This window comes from Falco peregrinus, chromosome Z (genome assembly GCF_023634155.1).
Source record: "Falco peregrinus isolate bFalPer1 chromosome Z, bFalPer1.pri, whole genome shotgun sequence".
Classification (NCBI taxonomy): Eukaryota; Metazoa; Chordata; class Aves; order Falconiformes; family Falconidae; genus Falco; species Falco peregrinus.
The window spans coordinates 25,033,782-25,059,196 of NC_073739.1; the positions used below are offsets into that span (position 1 = coordinate 25,033,782).

At 37.1% G+C, this 25,415-nt stretch overlaps 1 protein-coding gene across 6 annotated transcripts in view; it reads right to left on the bottom strand.

Moving 5' to 3' along the window:
• FER (FER tyrosine kinase) overlaps window positions 1–25,415 on the bottom strand; it is a 192,868-nt gene that overhangs the window by 115,091 nt on the left and 52,362 nt on the right. For all 6 annotated transcript variants that reach the window (XR_008744744.1, XM_055790584.1, XM_055790586.1 and 3 more), the window contains 2 exons: window positions 22,835–22,957; window positions 19,097–19,286 (listed from right to left, as the gene is read on the bottom strand). Coding sequence is in view for 5 of the 6 variants with exons in the window: in XM_055790584.1 (XP_055646559.1) it covers window positions 19,097–19,286; window positions 22,835–22,957 (313 nt within the window). In the remaining variant the exon portion in view is untranslated. The remainder of the gene's footprint in view (window positions 1–19,096; window positions 19,287–22,834; window positions 22,958–25,415) is intronic.

Sequence of the window (25,415 nt, forward strand, 5' to 3'; positions counted from 1 at the left end):
TGGCTGAATATGAGCTGATTACTTGCGCTCAGTAAATCATCTATGTTCAGAGGACATTCTCACGAATTATAATATGCATTTTCTTAGTTTGCTATTGTAGATTACCTATAATTGGAAGCAGCACTGTGCAGAGCCATGAAGATGTAACATAGTTATTAAAATCAAAACAGCCAAAGTTAATAAAAATATCTTAAGTACACAGCGAAACCAACTGAACAAAACAGCTATTTAAAAATCATTTTGGTAAGATAACATTTTCTGTTTTAAACACAAGTAACACCTTCCAAAGCAGCAGAAATGATGCATAATTGACGTACACAAATGGTAAAACACTACAGTGGATGTAAATTAATGTTCCACCTTCTGAATGGCAGAGGGTAGCCTGAAAAACAAGACTTACTGGTGTGAAATTTAAGAATAGCTATATTTTCTCAGACCAAAGATATAACCCAGGCCATGCCAGTGGCCTAATGGCCTGTAAGAAAGGGAGAAAGATAATTCTTCAGAGAGTATCTTTGTCCTCTGAAGATCTGGTGTATAAGATCTGCTGTATAAGACCTGCCTTAGTCTAAGATATGATATTTCTACATGCAGCAGTCATGGAAGGATTTTCCTTCCACATATTTTTTTAGCTGCTTCCTGAATCTATAAAAACTAGTACAATCCATTGCTGTAGCAACCAGTTGCAAAACATAATTACATGTTTTTGAAGAACACATTTGTCTGCTTGCTTTGAATCATCTGTCTGTTGTGGTTATTTTATGGCCCCTACTTCTTGCTTCTGAAGACAGTGAACAACCATTATTTCCTATTTACTTTCTCCACACCACCCAATATCCAAGGCATTACATATATCTTCATCACATTCCCACTCAGTCTGCTTTTTCAAGTCTAAAAAGCCCAACCTACTTATTCACTAATTTTACAGAAGCTCTTCCACGTATCTGAGCATTATTTTGCCTTTCTGAATTCTCCTACATCAATTTTGTAATTCAGGGAGCTGAAAATAAAAGTGGTTATGTGGAGCCAGACTCTTCTCAGTGGTACACAGCAAAGGACAAGCAGCAACAGCCAATTTCCATCAAGAATAATTACAGTTAGATACTGAAAAAAAAAAATCACAATGAGGATGTTTATCAAATATTGAAACAGGCTGCCAAGAGAGATTTCCATCACTGGTGCTGCTAGAACCTCAACTGCAACAAGGCGTTGTGCAGCCTGATATAGTATCAAAGATGACCCTTCTCCAAGCAAGAAGTGGGACCAGATGGCCTCCCTGAGATCTCTTCCAATTTAAATTATCCTGCAGTCCTATGGCATTTGGGAAGCAGGTGCACATCAATTTATGATTTACAATTTACATCATAACAGTGATTAATGTTTTCCTCTCTATTGTCTGTTCCTTTTCTGAAAATTTCTAGTGTATTTTTTGGTGTTGATCACTAAGTAAATAGTGACCCGATATCTTCAGAACTTATACCTTATTTTGAGTGGCAAGTCAGGGTTCGCTACTGGTATATGTGAAATCAAGCACTGTTACTACAACCTGGTCTGCAGGAATGCAATTACACAATATGATACTAATATTAAAAAAGCCCAACTGTTAGAAATAATGTGCATAATTTATTTCTGCTCTTGTGATTATTTATATGCCTATGATTACTTACATACCAGAATCATGAAGGTGCAACACAGGCCAGACAGTAATTTTTTATTTGTTTACAGAAACAACAATAAGAGCATTATTTGGAGACAAAAACCTGAAAGCCTTTGGCAGATTTTACTTAGTAAAGCCTCAGATGTCAGTAACCATTCTGTATAAATAAGTTGATTCTAAACCAGGGGCATGAATACTGTGATTGACCCTTTTCTTTCTTTTTGAATGACTATCAGAACAGGATGTACAGTTAGGTTGTCTGCACTATGTTTTCTGTTTAATTAGTTTCAGAGGACCAATTTCTCAAGCTACATATAAACTGTCAAGGAAATGTCACCTTAATCTTTGACATTATTGGTCAAATCTGCCAAACACACAAATATGTATTAAGAGGTCTTTAAGGAAGTAGAGTACCTCTTAATGGGGGCTAGCAATAATGTTTCCAGAGACATGGCACATTTTAATTATTATATACTAAACAGCCCTTTTATTTTTTAAAAAGATGGGAATTTGATTTCACCTAATTATCATCAAGAATGTCAACTGTGCTCTAGAGAAGATGACTGCACCTAACTAAGAAAACGTATGGCACCTAACCTGAAGCACTGAGATCCTATCCAATAGCCGGTTTTGTTGGAGGAAAAACTAGCCAGACAAAGGCTTTTGCAAGGCAGATAGAGAGGCCCCTGAAATTCAGTAAGGAACTCCCACTTTGCTTAGTGAATGTATCTGTACACCACTAAATCCCAATACACCTCCATCCACTGATTGCACAATGATGCCAAATAATGGAGAATTGATTTCAGTAAAGGAAATTTAACAAACTTACTCAGACCTCTGAAAGCTTAGAGCCAAATTTAGAGTTAATAAAAAAGTTTAAATGCCATTACCTTACGTAACTGGGGAAACATGTAACAGGGAAAATTAAGACTTCTGTCCCACAAAAGCCCCAAGCTGGTTTGTAAATGTTCAGATATTAATTGTTTTAACTGATTTCAAGAATAGTTACTAATCAATAATTTTGTTATTAATGTACAAATACTTTACTAATTCTTACACTATCACTTTAATAGTTTCAAGTAATCAAAACTGATCAAATTTCAGTTTGTACAGCACCTGCTATAGCTGAAAGGGAAGTATCTGGTCATAACATGATCCTTCTTCTCCTTGGTTGTCATTGCCACATCACAGTAAGAGATCCCTGAACATACACAAAAGGGCTCTCTTGCTGTAATTCTGCATATGCTTATGAGGTTGCAATGAGAGAACATAAACCAGACATAACCGAGTGCTTCTAGCTGTACTGCAATACCTCATGTTCGCAAAAGCAAGAAAACCTACATCTTCTCACATCCTCTGGCAGCTCCCATCCAAAAATATACGATGATGAACTAGCTGCCAGTCAAACTCACCGTTTGCCAGGACATCTTGCTCAACGTTAAGGCATTGCGGCTGCTTGAGAAAATTAAGAATCACAACAAGCCAAAGAGCAGTGAATGAACTACTGCCACTGTTACAGGCAGGAAGTGACCAAAACTGAACCACAGCCAAAAACAAATGAGAGGCAGAAGTATACAAATGAATCGGAATGTATTACATTACTTCAAATACTCTCCTTGTTTCCAAACATTTTCATCTTCCTAAGCCAAATACAATTTTTAGTCTACAAACCAGCGTTTATGGTTTGGCAGTTACACATACTAACAACATCAGAATAAGCAATCAGTGAATCAGTGAGATTTCATGAATGTGACTTAAAATTTCAAGACTATTACTATAAATTTAAAAACAACATAGCTCAAAATATGATAGAGAAAAAATTTTAAGAGATCACAAAACATGCAAAGCAAATTGACCATGAGGAAATTTTATATTTCCATCATCTAAACATTAAAATTTTTCAGATGGAAAGTACACACATTATTAGCTAGAAATATAAGTGTATCAACAAATTATTCAAAGTTAACAATTCTTATCTGTATTTTTGATGCAAAGAGGCTAGTTTTATTCTGTACTTTATAAATTTTCACTTTAATACATTTTTACTTTATATACTTTTTACTGTATACATCCAGCTGAAATAGTTTCAGGTGTGTATGACTCAAATTCTACAGAAGAACAGAGAAATACAGTAACACTAGAACTGCTACCACAGAGTTGCAATCAAGACCAACACTACAGCTGTCATTTGAAACAATGAGGTCTTCAATGTGGAATATGTTTCAAAACTGGTTATATACATGCGCACACACACACACAAATTGACCTTGACACCCCTGTTTCAAGTTAAAAAAACAAAACCTGAGCTAGAAATAAAATTATTTCTAAGGTAACAGAAGAAATTTATTTCTTTTAAATACATACATATGTTCTGCTGCATTACTGTTATTTAGAAAATTAAACTCTATTTGACTAAATTGTGATAAAACAACAGATCAGTTTTCCTCCATTGAAGATGGACATTAGTGTAGACAATTCCAGAGTTCTTACATACTCATTTTTCCACAAAACGTACAAAGGCAGACAGTAGTTTTGACACTTGTTAACAAATGACAATATTCCATAATAGCACTTCCTTAATTGAATGGTAGAGTCTTAGGTGACCAATACATAGCTAACTTTTAAATAAGTTAACATCTAACTCTTCAAACTGATCAATATTACTTAAGGACTAACAGAACTTCATTACAAACACTGACCTAATAAAAGAGGTAGAGTCATTCATCCCTGCTGACCTATGTTCAAGAGAGCCATCAAAACAGGGCACTTCTAACACAGGTAAAATTTTGTAAAAGACAGTTACATGGGCTAATAACACAAAGCCACAGGTGAAGAACTCCTAGACTACATTTTGCATGAGGCATGAACAATTTTACAGTGCAGGTGGCTGAAGTACTGAACTATGCACACAGTGCATCACAATGAACTCAGCAGATTAAGCAGATATAAATACAACTTTCAGGCATTTTTATGTGAGGGTCCAGACTGTTGAACATAAAAGGTGTTGCACAAAATGGTCAAAACCCCTCAATTCCTAATAGTCTCTACAATGGTCAGTAGCTAAATTAAGAAAATTATGAAGATCACCCACAGGTACTGCAAGCATGCTGGTAAATCCCTGGAGAGCAGTGTACGTGCCAAAGAAAGCCACCTGGAACTGGAAATTATATTTACTAACCACATACTTAAAGTAACAGCCATAGGTTTGCAAGAATTCTGTGTATACTTACATAACCTACAGACCGAGAAACAAACAGTTCCCCTTTTCTCATTACGAGGAAATACCTGTGTTCTGGTTATTTTAAAATTCCAGATAGGAAGCAAAGCCACATTTCAGTAAGTCATAAGCCATTAACTGTTTTCACAGAATCATAGAATCGTTAGGGTTAGAAGAGACCTCTGGACACCATCCAGTCCAATCCCCTGCTAAAGCAGGTTCACCTGGAGCAGGTAGCACAGGATAACATCCAGCTGGCTTTTCAATGTCTCTGGAGATTGAGACTCCACAATCTCTCTGGGCAGCCTGTTCCAGCACTCTGTTATTCTTTATACTTCAGAAGGAATTTCAGATGTTGCAGTTTGTGCCCGTTGCCCCTTGTCCTGTCGCTGGGCACCACTGAAAAGAGCCTGGCCCCGTCCCCCTGACGCCCACCCTTAAGGTGTTTGTGTGCATTGGTAAGATCCCCTCTCAGTCTGCTCTGCTCCAGGCCAAACAGCCCAGCTCCCTCAGCCTCTCCTCATCAGGGAGATGCTCCAGTCCCCTCATCACCTTCGTAGCCCTCCGCTGGGCCCTCTCCAGTAGTTCCCTGTCTCTCCTGAACTGGGGAGCCCAGCACTGGGCACAGCACTCCAGATGTGCCCCACCAGGGCAGAGCAGAGGGGGAGGATCACCTCCCTCGGCCTGCTGGCCACGCTTCTCCTGATGCCCCCCAGGATCCCACCGGCCTTCGTGGCCACCAGGGCACACTGCTGGCCCACGGGCACCTTGCTGCCCACCAGCACTCCCAGGTCCTTCTCCGCAGAGCTGCCTTCCAGCAGGTCACCCCAGCCTGTGCTGGTGCCTGGGGCTGTCCCTCCCCAGGGGCAGGACCCTGCACTTGCCTTTGTTGAGCTCCATGAGGTCCCTCTGCCCCAGCTCTCCTGACCAGGTCTCCCTGAATGGCAGCGCAGCCTCTGGTGCATCAGCCGCTCCTCCCGGTTTTGCATCAGCTCCTTCATCCAGGTCATTGATGACTAAATTGAACAAGAATCCCCCTTTTCAATCCCTTTTTCCTGATCTGCACAGGCAAATCTCCTCTGGTCCCACTGATTACAATGGCATCAGAATCCTGAAGAAAGATGACCTCATACAGGAAATCCATCTGGCAGTTTGTAGAGAGGGAATCAGCAGGCAGCAAAGAGAAAAATCAGTTACGAGCTACAAGCAGGTGAATTATTGCTGCCATGGAGGCTAGTCAAAAGATGTTCCAGAAAAATACAGGGAATACAGAGCAAAGGTAAGCAGTCAATAAAATGGACAGTTTGGGGCTTGCCTGCTAGAAATACGAAAACAAAGTTTCACCTGTCATCAACTCAAGCAAAGGTTCCCTTCAAAAGAAGATTTTCTAAGGAGGACTGCATCTCTTTCAAGGTCAGCATTTTTTATCCAAAGAAGAAGACATGGATAGACAACTGAAGCAACTACTCAGATGATGTACCAGCTGCATAAAGAGAAAACTGAAGCTATGGGAGCAAGTAGTCTGTGCATCAGCCAACAAGGCAGAGTACTGTGCCAACTGGGGCTTATGCAGCCCAAAAGATATCCAAATACAGGATTTATAAACATAGCATGAACTGAATACAGCATGCTGTTAGCGACGATGCTTCGTATACTGGTAAATTACTTTAATTAGAATGCATTACTCAGTAACCGAAGGAATGACATAATCTTTCCAGATCTCATTAAATATATATTCAAAAAGCTGTAGTTCAGATTTGGTTGCTTTTTAGTCACAGATACACACTGTAATGTCTGCTAAAGAAATGACAAATCTAGTGGTGGAATCCAAATTTTCATCATTTAAGACCAATAAAGTCTGGTCCCTGGAAAACAATTAGAGGTACTGAAGCAACTATAGTCTGAAGAGCCAACAGCTGCTAAGGGGAAGGAACGAACAGAGAACAAGAACATCCTCGCTACATTGCATGACCTTGAAATCCACAAGTAACCGTAAATCCTTCCTGTGTTCACAAGACACCAAGAACTAAATAGTCCATAGCTGCAGACTCGCAGCCTGGAGGCAGGGACTAGCAACCCAACTTTGGCAGAGGTCCATGCCAACCTACAGAAGACAGTACTCCTTCAGGCTGGGGGGGGAACCCCTAAGTTTCCCCCTAACCTCAAAGGAAGTTCCTAGAGGCCCATGAAGAATCCAGTCTCCCCAGCCACCCACTACATGACAAGATGCATTGTCTGTAAGTCTATTATTACTGTTCTGACCAGTTTAAGGTGATGTTTGTTGGATTCTGCCTCCTCTATACTGTCACCCAAAAACTGGTATACAGTAATGAAGATCCCTCTTATGTCTCATTGACTGGCTCTAATTGACTCAATGACTGGCTTTAACGATGCCACCTTGGCAAATGCTACGTCAAGAGACATAAAATAGCATTACACGTTATGTGCTCTGACAGGCTATAAAGCCTTTTTCTTCCCTCAATAAATAGCATTATTAAATATGGACTGGAGATTGTATTCTGTTCTGAAAATCTTATTGTGAAGGGATGCATTTGTTTTATCACAGCAAAACAAAGCTTCATGGAGTTAAAACCTGAACAGCTTCAGTCAGATTGGACACAACAGGATCTTACCCAAACCCACATTTAAATTAGCTGTATTAAAGAATAAAACTGATCCTTTCATAATCAGAAAAGGTTTTGTAGTACAACTAGATCCAAATTTGATCAGGTATTTCTGTTTGACAGCTAGCACAGTCAGGATGTGAAGTTTGGTTTTGGTTTTCACAGATCCCTGCATCAGTTTACTAACAGAATCAGCTTGCATGTTAATAAATAAAATGATAGAACAACTTTGTGACAGCTGCAACACACAACTTTAGCAGCATATCTGATGTAGGCTTAATGAGTAATCTTCGTAGGGTGCCAATCTAAAATTAAGCTTTTATTTCTATAAATAATACATAAGTCATAACTACTGGAAATATATTAGTATTTCTGTTCAGATCAGACATGTACAATACACAAATACCCATTACTTTTAAGGGAGACAGCAAACCAACATAGTGTTAAGAAATTATCACACATTAAGTAAACACCACCACAAGTATCTGCCAATTTAAACAACAGAAGAACAAAAATGCAAATCCGATAAATAGGCAGTGTTCAAATCCTACTCTGAGTAAAGCCTATGGTCTACTGAACTCATGTCATGCCTCAGACCACAGCTGTGTATCTAATAAAAATGAACAAGACTATTCTGGAAATAGAGACATCAAGGAGGAAAGACTCAGTGTGCAAGTCTCAGTAATGGTACCAGAGAGTACACATTTCAATCCTAGCCAAGGTGAAGTTCATAAATTGCATCTAGCACCATGAGCTGAAATAAAGCAGGTAGCATTTCTCCTGCAGAATTACAAAAATACTCCGAGTTGTTATGCTTAGTGGTAAACAGAAGGAGTCTTTTCATGTGTTTCAGTCATTACTCATTAAAAGGGGACTCTCCAACAAAGGGATCTCTCCTCAAAATTCATCAGTAGTACCTATTAAGCATTCTCAAGCTGCTTTTAAAATCAAAGGTCAGTGTCCTCTGTTACAGAATAAACTTCTTTTGCAATCCCCCCAAAAAGAATTAATAATTTCCACAGATTATGGGTATAGTTATATATGACTCAATGCATCAACTTCTTCATAAGTATGCTGAGGAAAGTACCTAAAATGATACTTCAGCCATCTTGGCTGAAAGTGGTTATTTCCTCACTATTTTTTCTTACATATTATAAAGCTACATTTCATTATCACACTGTTCCTGAGACTCTTCAACATAAAGATCAAGTTGTAGATACAATGATCCATCTAAACAACGTTAATTTATGAACGACATATATATAAATCAAACAGACTTGAACAGATCAATCACACAAAAGCAGCAAGCATCTGAAGTGGGCCAAAATCCTCTAATACACAACCACAACTTCAGACATTTCCACAAGGGCTCTCGGCACAGCTCTGCAAACTGCATTAGGGACCTTAAAACGGATGTTTCCCCAGCCAGAACAGCCACAGAAGAAAACAATTACATTTTTCAAAAAGCTACTTCACTGCCCCATACAAAAATTACCTGAAGACAAATCATCCCTCCATTAATGGTACTTATGTACGTGTCTCATATTACTGTAGCCTGGAACTTGCATCAATGGATCACTAAAACAAGCACAATTACACTGTAATGAGATCCTATTAGGTAGGAAATACTCGCAATTTCCACCTGCAGATTTCTCTTTTTGTCCCCCCACTAGAGATAACATCTCCCTCTTATACTATAACAGCAGCTAACTTTTACAGCAAAATAGTTAACACAAGAAATTTGAATTTATTTCAGCTGTTCTAAACCTTCGTTTTCCTCGAGGATTGGGGCTTCTCCTTTAGAATGATGAAAGACTTGTGTACCTAAAACTTTGGAGGTTTTAACCCAGAAGTTACTTGTTTAACTTTTTTTTTTTTAATCAGAACTCTCTGAATATATCTTCCATTGCTTAAAAATAATACAAAATTCACATCCTGTTTTAGTACAATGGTATGGTCACCTCAGTGTAATGTTTGCTCAGTCACATCAGCTTCTGCACTGCGACATTCTCTGCTCACTCAGAATGAATTCAGTATAACAATTGCCAAGTTCAACTGCTCTACTGAGCTGCTAGCAGAGAGGATGAAACCTTCACATTACCACAACACAAAAATGGTCAATGCTATCAAGTACCTCATTTTAGCCCCCCTCCCCAATATATTGAAGTTTCCCTTTCTCCCTCCTACCTACAGTTCTTTGTTTTCATTTTTATCAGTCAGTAAGTAAATGCCAAACGCAGGTTTCCAGACTGAGATAATTTCAGTTATGTTAGCCATTGTGAAAGTCTGCATTGTCACAAAGTTTTGGCTAAACTAAGTTAATTTAATTTAACAGGGGAATGACAGAAGTTTGTACTACATATAAACCCAAACACTGAGTGATTTTATTTCATCTTGGTACTTGAAGTCATGATCTATAAATAAGCAATTTGCAGATATAGTTCCTAATTCTTTAAATTCTCAAACTGTATCACCTGTATCCTGTATTTTTCTTCATTATATTATTTATGCTTTGATTTAGCACCCAACGCATCACCGTGGCAACATGCGTTAATAAAGGCAAGGCCCCAGCCCGATGGAAACACTCTCTCTCATAGAATTACACTGACACCGACAACCTGTAGAACAGCAGAATCATCTTGAAATTGTCAAGTTGGCTCCATTTTCTCACCTTCCCATTTAACTAACCTACAGAGCAACTAATTAGAGCAAGTAATTTAATTTGGTAAGCAAGTAAGCTTCTATCAGAATATTAATGTGAGGGTCCTGAGGGCACCAATAGGCTTCAGTAGCCCTGACTAGCCTCACCTGGAGACTCACAGCACCCCTGCCCATGTGCCCACTAGCCCCATTACAGTCCAGCCCTGGGACTGAGTCCCGGCCTAAGCTGTACCGTGGGTACCCCATCTCCAGCTTTGTATCTGGCCCTGCCTCCTATATGGATCCTTTATACATACATTGTAGCTTTCTCCAGTCCAGCGTTTGCTTCTGTGTCCTGGACAGACTTCGGACCCACATTATCACCTTGACTCCAGCCCTGTCTCTGACCCCTTTTCCTTTTGCTCCTGACTGGACTCCTAGTTGGACTCTGAACCTGATTCACTGCTCTGCTGCCTCTGGAGCTGCCCATGGACCCTATTAACATTTGGCTCTGCCACTGTGCTCAGACCCCGCAGGATAGTACCACATCAGTGAGGGCACTGCCCAGCCTTGGGTCACCCTCATCTCCTGGATCACTCCTCCTCTTTGAGCAGCTGGCCCTCACTGCACCCCAACAACATTTACAACTCATTTCCTACCGTATCTCCGAGTACTGCCTATGCAAGGAGATTATAAAGTGCAATCAAATCTCAAAGAAAGAAACTGAGGAGACTTTCTCCCCATAATTTGATTCACGTCTCACGAGTTCCTATGATATGCTGAGACAGGAAATACCTGTAATTTCATTTCTCTCAAAATGTCATGTTTATGAAACTTAAGAAAGCTGCCAAATGTTAATAAGTCAAATGAAATACCTGTTCCAAATGGTTTTAATAACTCCCTAAAATGGCTAATAGAAAAGTAAGTATTTGACCAAGAACTATACTTGCTCAAGTAAATGCTGATTAGGAACCAAAGGACCAGTGAGGAGCACCTGGTAAAGAGGTGATCTAAATTCAGCATCTCACAGATGTAAGATTTGAACTTTTTTTCCCCAGAACAACCTTCTCTTCTTTCTCTCCAGCCAAGAGAATCATCATACAACCTGGAAAAGGACGTATCTTCGGGGGTTTTGATTTTTTCAGCAAATATGTTTTATTAATGTTTTTTACTTTTATATATATGTATATAAATATATATATATTTATTATGTTTTTTATTAAAGGCACTGAGTGAGACCAACAAAACTTAGAGGCAGGCAAGTCATTCTTATCTACTCTATCCTGAATTTGGGATTTTTAATTTTTTTTTAATTAGTTGTACAAAACTATAACCTACTTTCCAAACAATGAACTCTTGCTTCCTGCAATTAAGAAGCTTGGAAAAAAAAATAATTAAAAAAATTACTTTGCAGAAAAAATTTGCAGTAATTCCAGAAAACAAACCTGCTTTTGACCATACAATCTTACAGATCTGGAATGTTATTTGATTAAAAATATAAGTAATTCATCACAGTTCAATACTGCCCCAAAAGTAAAGGCCTTCAATCATTTCTCAAGAATGACACATTTCCATGCATCTTGGCTGTGATCCTTCAGGCTTTCTTTCTTCTTAGGATAAGAACATTAGTTTCAGAAACTCCTGGATATCTACTGTTATGTTCATGCAAAAGTCATTGCCTTTCTCATACGACCCTGACACATCACCCAAATAAAGGTAAGTTTCTTGCAGACTGATTCTGTACCTCCCTAAAAAGAAGTTGAGATGAGCAATCCTGTATTTTTTTTTTTACTGGATTACAATACCTATCACCTCTCACATGGGACTTCAGCTTTTCCTACCATTAAAGACTTCTTTGAGCCAAGAACTTCAAAGTGTCTCTTGCAAAGTGGGCTTCACATGTTTGGGTATTGATATCTAGTATAATTTATGGCTTAGGTTATCCAACACATCTACATGGGACTGGCAGAAATGAGTCACAGCTTGATGTCAGGCAGGATACCCTAAGCAACCTAAAAATGGCATTCATGCTGATACTCAGGCACCTGGTTCCCAAGTTAACCAGAAATGTTTTGCATCTATCTTACTGCAGGACGACCCAAAGAAAAAAAGTATCAGTGATATCTAAAACATGCTATTTCATTTACACCACTGTTAAAGATCACTGACAGAATAAAATAAAATGGAGAACAAAAAAATATCTGGTCTGTATCTTAAAGGTAGTGCTCCAAAAAATGGATTAGATTGCCATCCTGCTTTCTCAATCTGTACCAGGTAAGAGCTTCCCCACAGCAAAAAAGAGCAGAAGCTACAAACCAAACCATAAAATCATACACTGCAAAACTGGCAATAAATCACCAGTGGCACTACATTAAACCCATAAATTCTAATTCAAAGAAATATTTAATAGTAGATTTAAGAGTTTTGGAAGCGTAATAATTGCCTTTAAGAACAAGGGTATTTTTAACTAGCCACTTAAAAAATAAAAAAAGGAGAGAGATGATTTAAAGCAGCCAAATTCTATCACATTATTTACTGTGTGTTGCCTAGAAGCTATGAGAAGTTAATAATCACACTAATTCAGTCCCATTGCTACGAAAACGATGCAAGAAGCCAATGGTGTTAATTCTGGCAGAGAATTACTACCATCCTCCCAGCACAGAGACATTCCACCACATCCTGAAACATACAGTGGTTACCAGTATATGATTTCTGTTCAAAGAGAAACTTCTGGGTAAAGCTTTCCTAATTCACAGAGAAGATTTTCACTGAAATAACAAATCCCCAGTGGGTATGCAATGCTGCAACACTACTATGATGAAGTCTTCTTCCCCAAGGAAAACTGAAAGTTCTTGAAATATTTTTGGCAGTTCAAAAGAAGTATATACACTTATCTTAAGAACATAAACTCTCATTCATACAGAGAGGGTAAACCAATTCTGCACTTAAAATACTTGGAGTTTTGTTTACACTGAACAAGCCACCTCCCTCAGTTCTTCTCAAAGTTCACTCACACTTCTAATTTTGTCTTTCCCAAAACTAGGTTACAGCTCAACACTTTTTGATAGATAATTGCTATACCTTAAGAAATACATAGTTTCTAAGCCTTAATCTATGAAAATATTACTGTCAAGTTAATCTTTCACTTGAAAAGTTTCTAGGCATGTTCACTGGAAAGAGGCTTGACAGTTTCATTGACCTCCCATCTTGTAAATTCTGGACCAGTCAGTAATAACTACATGGGACAAAATACGACTGAGTTTATCTGCCTGTCACCTTAGTATCTTCTTTTGCACTGTTCTTCCTCTGGAACATGTCTGTCAGGCAAGTAGGATTTACAAAGAGGAGGAACAAAAGGTAGAACATACACACTCTCAGAGCAAGAGCACAGTTCCTCCATGCTTCCTAGAAGCATCTGACATTTGAGTATTTTTGCTCCATGTCAAGTTCTGGCTGTAAGCCAGAAAAACAGGTCCCAGCCAGCAAGCTTGGAAAGTGGCCCAAAGCAAAGATCACTTGGTTGAGCTTCACCTGTCCAAGCATCCAACAAATACAACTGGTTATTTCCAAGTCTTTTATGAATTAATAGCCACAAATTCTACAACATGACTGCATTGGCAGTGTCTCCTCCACTGAGACAAAAGTAAGAGAATCAGCAAGGATACCAATGCTGTACTGACTTACTTCGGTCCTGTTTTTATTCATAAGAAACTTAAAATCTTGAAATAGTACAGTGGAAGTCTACAAGGTTTATAAATATATAAATCAAATAACTGTGAAGTGCTCTCCCACCACTTCCTAAGATATGTCCTCATATAATCTTACTTTTTTATAAATGTCATGAGCCATAAATTAGTAGAGAATTACTTACACGGACAGATAAACAAGGGAGCTGTCTGGCGATGCACTACAAAGCATAGGAATGCCTCAATTCCTCTGAGTCAGTAAGAAAAAAAACCAACGAATTTTATCTCTACCATCAAGCTTTCTGCTACTGCTGCAATGGGCTGTCACAGAAGCCGTTTCCCTGCATTTGTTCGAACAAAAGGATCCTATATAACCTGAGGCAGTATGGGAAAAGGAAACCCCCTAGACTGTGGGCACATTTCTCAGCAGATTATGTTTCAGGGACTTACGATACATCATCTAAAATGCATTTAATGAAGCATCTTTAATCACATAACCAAGTCCTATAAATGCTCTTTCATATCTATGTAACTGACTTTAAAAAATTCAAAACATACAAATTGGTTAAATTAGTCAATTATCATTTTAGTGATAATCCTGAAAACATTCGCCTCAAACCCAAACCTGCAGAGAAAGGCAAAACTATTGGTTTCTTGATCACAATATTAGAAGGAGCACTGAATCATGGATTCTAGGAAGCAGGAGTGGAAATATAAAGCATTCACATTAGGAAAATAAAAAGGCACTTTTAGAATTATTTACAAAAGTGAAACTGGCACTTTAGCACTGTTTTATGCATGACTTTTCCTTCCATAACCACTGAAAGCTTTTTAGCTTTTTTTTTCTTTACCACAATCACCACAATCTCTACCACAATTACCACAAAAGCTGGCTTATCTCACTTTTAAAGTAATCACTGAGAGCAGGATCTCTGACGGCTTTTAAGGAAGAATGACAAATAGCAAAATCAATTAGATATCCACTGAACTTTTGTGGTTTGGTGTTTTTTTTCGCTTTCGGGTAATTCTGCTACAACAGATAAAACCAGAATTCAGAAATGTAATATCTCTTACTAATATCCATTTTCTGTCACCCCTCTGTGTACAGTTTTAAGCATAGCACTACTCTCCACTGACTGTATAATGGTATTACGATGCTTTAGCTTCCTTCTGCCTTGTATACCTTTCACCAGTTCACGTTACCAGAGATATTACGGTTTCCTTCTTGATTCACCTGCACTCCAGTGCCTTCCACCCTGACACCCCAGCGAAACTGGAAGTCCTTGAAGGAGCATATAGAGAAAGAACAGTGACTTTGTACTGTTGCTCCATGGGCCGTACAGCTGCACAGCTCTTTTACTTGGTTTACATGCTGTGGAAGACATGCATTAGGGTCTTTCTACCTTACAGTTGCATTTCATTATTTGCAAAAAAATCCTCAAAAAAATCAAATCAAAACAAAACAATCATTTCATATTATTCTGATGTCCAATAAATGAGAACACACATTTTTCCCCCCACATTTCTGTGTCTCACATGCCTTTTTTAAACATATGTAAAGATGAAAAATTTTGATTATTCAGTGATAACTAATCTTCTGGCACTGAGCTCCACCTGCTGACAAGTCTTTCAAGTGTTGCACAGCCTGCATACTAAGTCTGTTTTATCAGTGGTTCCAGTATAATGCTGTAGTACACAAAATAAGTCTGTATGAAATATTTCTGTAGTGAGAAAAAAATATAGTTTTAAATACATATTCTTAAAAATAATGGGTTTGCACCTTTGTAGTGTTTGTTTTTACCATGTAAGGAAACAGGAGAAAATATGTTAAAGTGGCATACATATTTCACTGTATTATTGCTAAACAAAATTAATTACTATTTTATACTAACTGTATCTATTGCCAGGCTTAAGCATGCTGCAACAATTCTGTCACAATTTTCAAGTCAATACTGATACTGTAAACTTGAAGTCTTAGTATGAAATGAAAACTACCACCATTGTACTTAATTACCTGAGTAAATGTTTAACTGGTACTGCAATATTCCAAATATCCCCAATGTTGTTATTTCTAATCAGATCATTAGACATATAAAAGCTTTGTTGTTGTTGTTTCTGTTTTAATTATGTTGGACTATTGCCATGCTCCGTGAATCACATTAATAGCAAGAATACCATAAGTATCTCAGGACAAATGGCAGGCCATACATCCATTGACTGAACACCTAAGCAGTGAAGAATTAGTTCAAGCTTCCAGTTACTGGCTAATTTTCACAAAGTGACATAAAATATATAATAATTTGGATACTAAAACATTTCAGGAAAAAAAAAGCAGCTGTTTTACAAGGAACAACTAGTTTCTTGTTTCCTTGTGCCTCCTTACTTTAATGTAAGTATAGAAGAAGTGAACTATGATTCTCTCAATTACATTGTAGATAGTATCATAAATGCGTAAGACTAAGGGGCTCAAAGACATTATTTTAAACTTGTAGCACCTTTAGCATCAAAATTACCTCTGCCTTGCATGGGTATTTCAGTAGGAAGTTATAAATGCTAGAAACAAAAAATATGCTTTGTTTTTCCACATATGATGCTAAAATTGTTAAAAACAAGGTTCAGAAATAGCCAGAAATGGAATTATTTTAACTACTTGCTATGACATCATGACTGAATAAAACAGAATCAAGCAGCAATTTCCTTTTTTCTTAAAATGTGTACATGGACACCAACACACAGCTAACATTCTACAAACAATAAAATATATTGGCTGAACCAAACAATACTGAAGACGCTAACAAAATATGAAACTTTCTACAGTTAACAGAGGCAAAAATGAACAAAGAAACAAAGGAAGCTATAACACACACACAACATAACACTGTCTATAGAAATACATCAAACAGCATTCCAGAATTCAATTCTTTTTTAGTATTCTATTGTGATGTTACATAATGTTAAGAGATGGAAAACAAAAGAATTTGCAAACTATTCCACTATGAAATTGGCTATATTTATATGATAACATATAAATACTTAGAGAGACATGAAACTTTATGAAGTTGTTTTTACATCATATTTTTTATTTTAAATTAAAAAAAAAATCTACTTGTGACTGAACACATGAAAATTTACTTCATATGCATGCTCACAACACAAGTCAATTATGATTTTGTCATTCTTAGGAAAAGAATTTGTAAAACAAGTGTTTACTATGGATTTCTGAAGAAGGATGAATAACCACATTCAGATGTAGTATCAGACAATATTTAGATTACATTATTTTAGATAAAGAGGAGAAACCTAAATAGATTTATAGCTGAAGAAACAATGATTCTCTTGAATGACACCAGGATGAGCAATCAGCAGTAAGAACATTTCATTTCTGATCATTTAGCAACTGTATAATTTTAAGGAGTTTTACTTAAAAAAAAATCCTATTATAAAAATCAACAGGATGCTTATTTATACAAACAGCCCATCAGTGTATTATATTTTCATCCTGAGATGAAGTCAAGACTGTCCTCTCAAAGAACAGCAATCTGAAAAAGTTTTAATTTATACTGCATTGTATCTACTGCTTTTTAGTCAATTTTACTAGCACACAGTATCAACTTCATAAGTTAAACATAACTTAAGTGGTATTTGCCTGTCTTAAATAACTTAATCAAGTAAAATTAGCCAGCCTTTAAATCACATTCCTTTATTTTTTATGCTGCATACTGCTTATAAGACAAAATCCTCAGACGCCAAAATAGCAACATTTTTCTTACTCTCAACACATTTAATATATGCAACATAGATGCAATATTCTAGAAATCTCAGTATGTACCTCCTCCAGAAAAGAAAAAAAAAAAAAAGATAAGCTTTCATAGATAAATTTTACTCCAAAAAATTAAGAGGTCAGAATTCTTCACTGTGTACTGTACATATATGCAAGGATTATTTTCTTTCACCCACTGAAACAGAGATTTGGACACCAGCAGACAGACTGTAGCAACCTTGAACAGAGGGAGAAGAATACCATTCTCTTGATTAGACTCATCACCTCAACTAACACTTACAGACTATATTCACTAGCACTACTACAGGATATTACATTAAATAACTAACAAGATAGCCCACCCCAAAAAGATTCCAAACTTTCACAATCATTACCCTGATCCTTCCTTTCTCCTCCATCTTTTTGTGCTTTATCAACGCCTCCTAGATCATGACAAGCATACAAGATTCGTAAAATAATGTTTTGTACCAGTGAATATTGCAACCACCCACTAGTGCCTTGTAAATATTAACCAGTTGTTGCCGAGGGGTTGGACCAGGTGACCTTTAAAGGTCCCTTCCAACCCAAACTATTTTATGAGTCTGTGAGACTATGAGTAGTAGTGGAAGCAAGAGAATACTGACAATTAAGTATAACTATAGAATGGGAATGGAAGAAAAAACCAAACTTGGTTGCACAAATAGAGAAAACAAAAACATTCCTCTCAGAAACAACAATTTCACTATCATTTTACTGAGCTACTGCTCTGCAGTTCAAAAGAAATGGCAAGCTAAACCTCTACAGAAAAAAAGTCACAAGCATCTTGTATATGTCAAATTAATCCTTAAAAGCAAACATTACTGCTTGTCCCTTTAGTAAACAGGTACTGCTTATTGGCTTTTTCATGTCGCCTACTATCTCTACACGTAGCTGCACTGAGAAAAGGAAGTCACACAAAATCTTAGCAAATTAAAGTACATGGGGGTCTCATCACAGCACAAAAAGTTCCTTGTGATTATTAAAAGCATGTAAACATTTAAAAGTAAGTTGCAAAGAAATGTGCATTTGTTTCTGTTTGAAGAAAAATGTAAATACAGTACATTCTCAATTACACGTGCAGTGATTCCAACACCTTTTACTGTTAGTTTCCTGTCTACAAGTGTCACTGTATTTCTTCAACACAGCCAATTAAATTACCAATTTCTACTACTCAGTTATGTTTACTAAATCTATTTAAGGGTTTACACTATTGATGATAGAAAAGGTTAACAAGAATCTAGCATCAAGTGTACAAAAGGCCAAACCAAGTCCACAGACATACAAAGGGTGTCACAAGTTATAGCAACTTCAAAAAACATCACATAACTGAACTGTTTTTCTAAACAAGTCTCCACAAATGCAAAGTGAAGTTTATTCACTTCAGTCATCCCCATGACTATCCCTGAGACTGATGTCAGGACTAAAGTACCACAGCAAGGCTGCACAATTCAGTAAAACAGGTGTAAAACTTACCATAGAAGTCACTGATCTAGCATCTTCTTCGTAGTTCACTACAGGTGGTGGCTCCTTCCCATCATTCTCTTGGACCTTTTGTTGCAGTAGTTCTTTCTGGGCTGCAAATTTTGCCTCTGAGCATCTTAATTGCTGAACTGTTTGCTTAAGTTCTTCCAGTGCTTGCTTTTGGCTTAGCAAGAGTACAATACTACAGAGAAAAATAACCATTTCAAAATACACATGACTTAAAATACATTATTTGTTCCATAAACCTAAAAAAAACCCATGAAAATTCCTCAACAGAATTATTTGTTCAAAGGCATAAACACATGAAGCGAATCTAGAAAATCTTCAAAGCTACTAGACGATGCAAGCGAACATCTACTTTGCCATTCTCTTTTCAATCTATCACAAATATGATGTAATAAATATAGATGAAACTAATACTTTCATCCTGAATTTACACTAGGGTTCCCCATCCTTTAGAGAAGCAATACATTTTTAGATATTTATTTCCAGCGATGAGAAATCCACTGCAATCCACATAGTTGTTGTAATAATAATTTGCACTATTAAAATCACTTTATATCCAGTATAAATTCCTCTGCCATCAAGTTAGAGGTATCTGTTGTCTCTTCTGAACTGAAAGGTCCCTACTGCTAAATATTTCTGGACTGCAGCGTACATTCTTCTTATGAAGCTAAATAAATTGAACTCTATGAGGAGTTAAAATCAATTTTTTCTTGTCTTCTGCATGTTTTTATGACTATTCTCTGAATACCTCTCATTCCTCTGAATGCTCCAAGACAGACATAATTCAATTACTGAAGGACAAGCAGACCACTTAGACCATCTACAGGTACCTAGGTGACTCTATTATCCCCAAGAACTGCCAAAACTAAATAGGAACAGAAGCCATCTGAAAGACAGAACCATCCACAGTACAATATAGACACCTTTAAAGGCATGCAACTGGAGCCCAGTGACATGCAGTCTGTAAAGAGATGCAGAGTTGTCACCATCTGCAAGAACAGATGAAGGGGTAAAGGGACCTGGACTATTAAGAATGAGGACAGTATGAAGAAAAATCACAGTATTTTGTCACCCTGTATCTTCAGCATAATCCCTGGAAGACAGACCCTCCTGCAAGCCTTACCCTTGAAGAAAAAAAGTCATTGAGATTGTTCCTTCACAAACAGATGCTGAGCCAAATGACTATGCAAAGAGGTTCCAAAGTGATAAGGAACCATCTGTCATAAAATTCTCATTGGCAGGAAAAGATAAAAAACGTATCCCTATAGATGAGCATTGTAGTAAGTCACCAAAGAACAGAACTCCATACAATCAGCAGAATGATCATTCATGTAAAAAGGATAATATGATGTATGAAGACACAATTAGAGGACCTGAATCTGAGAACTGGCATGAGAATGCACACATTTAAAAGCATCACACAGAGAAATGAAAAATTATCCTGGCATTATCTTCAAGATAGTAATCTTTCATCTGGTCCTCATTATGAGAGAAAAAAATAGATCACCCTATGAAAATGATGGCCCTCCACCATCAGCTGGGCTTTGGTGAATACACATTGGCTAGAATGACAAGATCCCAAACACTGAATGGTTTCAACTTACCATGATCTGCGTGTAACAAGATAGACCCTGCAAGTTAAAAAGCATGAGCTATACTCTTTCCTGAACTGTGGCAAGATGGATTATTTTCTCATTTATTTGCCCAAACCCAACACAGAATGCTCCCCATTCCATCTATGCATGAGGAATTAGAACCTATAAAATTATTTGCCTATGGCTTGCATGAGTGCAAACTTCATAGGCCTTGTGGCTAGCAAGAGCTACTAGCAAGCTCACAGAGTGAGAACTTGTGTAATTAATCCTGGCAAGCAGAACCGTCCAAAGGTTGGGAAGTAGCAAAAATATGAACTGAACCAAAACCCAAATATTCAATATGCTATCATGTTGAAAGGGCAGATGGTATACTTGACATACACATATATAAATAAAGCATAATAAAAACACTCTTGTGTTGCAGGTGATGCTGTCATTTGAAGGTGATAAAGGCATATTGGTGCCAGCATAATAGTATAAAGACAGCTAAATACTGATGAGGAACACAAAATCAGAGGCCTGCAGATAACACTGCTGCACATGCCCTAACGAAAAGTGCAGTACCTGCTAAGATCCATTTGCAGTGTTGCCAGAATTAGAGACGGAGAAATGCTTTCAAGCCCCAACTCAGACTGCCACTGCCAAGTCAGTGAAAAAATCAGAACTCGTGATTCTGAAGCTGTGTCAGAAGGGATCAGCAAGACAGCTGAAGTCCAAACTGGTTCAAGTGAAGAGACAGAAAACATGATTTTGAAGACTTTTACCATCATTCCTCCCAGATAACGCAGAGATTTCTGCAGCACTGAAGGGCAAAGCTCAGCGCCTTGGGTGAAGTTCAACAATAACACAGGGTCTAGAGCTCTTGCATTTGGAGTGGATGTCCTCACTTTATTTCCTGACAACAGGCTGGCATTGCACCAACAGAATGACCTCTGGCTCAAGAGGCAAGCTTTCATTTATTGCTCAATTACTTTTTATATTTCACCTTGCCTTGCAGCACCGAGGCCAGTGCCATATGCTATGACAGCAATCAAGAACATGCAACAGTTGGATAGGATCTTCTAGGGAACATAAGTACATGCAAAAATATCCTGATCACTCTGCACTGCAGTGAAAAGGTGAAAATGGGGTCTGCTGCAGGAAGGCATAACCAATGACAAATCAGAACTGGGCTGAATTCAGGGAAACTCTTATCTTACAACTAGAAAACGAAGACAGATTTCATGCTTTTTAATGTGACTTACATGTATTGGTGCAATCTGAACTGAAATAATCTCCTCAGCATCTCCTACAGCATCAGTCAAAGGAGTAGAAAGAAACACAGGGATGATCTGATCTATTTTCAGAGAGAGGCAACTGGTAACAAAACAATCTGGAGGCAGGGGGTAAACCTACTAAAAAACACCACAAGACTCATCTAATTCACAGCTTATCCTTCAAATAACATTCAACAAGGAAGGTAGGTCAAGAATCAAAAAAAATGGAAAATATACTGTGAGCACCTTCAACAACAAAAGAACAGGAAAGCATCTAATCAAAACACTGATACCATATACACACATATAGTTCTAGATATGAATGAAATACTATCCAATGTATCGAGTGAAAAGATGCCTTCAAGACAGGATTACCTGAGGGCTTACATTCCAATTCACCGGTATCGTAAACTAATATTTATGACCAAGTTAGTAAGGCTATGACTGATTGCAACAAGATCACTACAGACAGAAGGTGTCTTTATCTGTTGTATTAACTTCAGTTTAGACTGGAATGTGAATATTTTTTCTAATCAGAGCTAGGAGAAAACCTGAAGAACTTGCCCAAGAATGATACTTTATAATAATGTTTTATTTATGGCACTGTAAAACACTCATTAATCCCTTGCTTTCATTATTTAATACGCAGTACTACTAGGTACCAGATCTACATTTAGTTTGTAAAGCAAATGCAAAAAGAATGAACTCAGCCTGACAAGTTCCAAACACATTATTGCCTACGAAAGAATAAATCTTGCACACGAAAAGCAGAACAAGATTAGTGGAGGTTATTTCTTATTTAAGTCTTAGGAACTGCATTATAGACACTTTCCCCTCGAATTACTATATTTCGATATTTCATTTCAACTTACTCAGACTTCTTTTCACAAGTCTTAGAGGACTCTTCTATCTTTTTCTCCAGTTCCAACACAAGTTCCTCTTTGCTCAAAAGGGTTTGTTGTGTCTGAATCAGTTCTTCTATTACTGTTTTTAACCTGGAAGACATAGATTTCAGAAACCTACACTGTGAATATATAAACAGTAAATATTTGGGAACCTTTTTTTTTTTTCCTGAAGATGAAAAGGAGCATTACTTTTTATCTTACTTAGTGCTTGGTGATCTTTTTTTGTGGATATACCTTTATATTATGCTATTAACCCATAAAACTACAGATCCCACACTAGCCTCTGTATACATACAAGGTTACAGAACGATCTGCTGCCTGCAGGCTCTCCGATCAAGATTATTTTTTTCCAGAATGTGTGATGAGTTCTTTGAATTAATGCTTTCCTAATTACACTGCTAAATTATGAGACACTTTATGAAAGATGAAAGACTTCCAGCTTCTACAGTACATAAATACACAGAATCAGTAGCTGGGCCATATTCACCTCTAGAAATAAAAATACAAATTGACACTTTACGTTGTAAGGGTGATCTGTATAATTAACTTTTTTAAAGCCATACAATCTTTGGTAACGGTTAATTCAAAGGAAAGATAAAACTTTTACAAGGACACTCAATACTAACAGAGAAGGGGTTACTGCACATTAACACTTTCCAATTATACTGGCAAGCATTACAACAACCAAAAAGACAACAAATGCACAATACCATTTGTATTTTGAACAATGCAGATAAATAGCTCACACGATGCTGACTTCCAAAATACGTATTAAAATATATCTGTTGACTTCAAGCAATTGTTAAGCCAGGAGAACAATTTTTAAAAACTAACTCAATAAATATGTACCACATCTCCTTGGCATTCACCCACCCATCTTTAACTATCTTACTCTGCTTCCTCTGTATTTTCGAGGCCCATTTTTTAAAAAAAGTTATTGAAGTAAAGAGTTAAACAAAGGCAAAATACATACAGTACTTACCACTGCACAGATGTATTGCTCAAAATCATTCTCGATTAGGGAGTGGCACTGAAGGTCAACTGAGAGTAATTTACATGGATGCTAGACATCCAGGAGAACATGTTTCGTGTCCATATATACTAAACTAAATGATCTGATTCTAAACATTGAATTAGCTCTCTCCTCCCAGTCTAATTTATACAATGTTGATTACATATGTTCTTTATTCAGACAGTCCTGGATCTTATCTTGGATGACTTAGATTACTATAAAAAAGCCATCTAGTGAACGATAAAAGTTTATTTCCCAAATGAACAAGCATCTGCATGTGTTTATCTTGAGATAAGGGAAATACTTAAAACATTTCTCTCAAAGTAATATTCCCAAAGCTCCCTTCTTAACAAACATTTTTATTGGTTTTAGGCTAGTACAGTCTGTATGCTGAACTCAGAAATGATAATTTTCTTACACTGGGTCTTCAATTCACTATCAATTTTTTTCTTTCAAAACCTTCCTAAAAAATAACTACCAATTTTGTAACTACGGATACTGGTTTTTTGATCAGCTTTCTAATCAAAATTTTAATCAACATTGTATTGGCTTAACAATTGTTTTACAGGAAGCAGATGTTACATCTCATGATCAAGGACCAATATTCAAGAAATTAAAACTAAATTAAAAAGACTGTTCGTCACTGGAAGGTATGCGTGTATACATGCAGAAACAGCATATTAAAATATTTTAACATTTCAAAAATATTAGCTTTAATATTGCAGCATCACATTGAAATAGAAAGTTGATGTAGTTCTCCCTCAAATTTCAGAGATACCTTAGGATGTTTGTATTTATCCTCATGAAAACAAAACAAAGCAACCATATACACACTAACTTGTCTCCTTGTATTCAACCACTATTGTTTGTTTTAAAAAATTTTATTCCAACTGGCTAGAACTGACATCTCTGCATCTGCCTTGTATCATCTTGGTTGTGGTTTGTCAGAGAGAGTTTCTGGTGGCCTTTTATTTGCCTCTTGGGTAAAATCAGTTTACAAAAGGGGTTTGATTCCTAACCAGTTAGTCACTATAATACTTGCAACCTTTCAACAACCACAGAATCCCAAATTGTCAGGTTTGAACAGCATGAAAACACATGTAAATGAGACAAAAACAAATCTAGAAAGCAGATACCTTCAGATTAGGATCGGCCACCTGGAAAGCTGCCTTTCATATTTCTTTAGTCATTAGCACCCTTCTGCATCAAATATCAATAAAAATAAATCCTTGTGCTTACAGAAGATTTTTTAAATTCATTTGGACATGAATTCATATGCCCACTGATCAACACCTACTTCATTCTTGGCTGCCTCCTCTCAGTTTTTAATGCATGCATCTTTGTAGCATAAACTTTTATTATGTTACACTTTTCAGACAATCTCAATATTAGTCAGTGACAGTCATCAACATTTATCAGGACAGACCACACTTCTCTCACTGCTTAGAAAGGTTAGCTAGTCAACATTGACTTTTAGATACCTCCCTCTGTCAACACTTTATTCACAAATACAAACTTACTGAAAAATGTACAAGT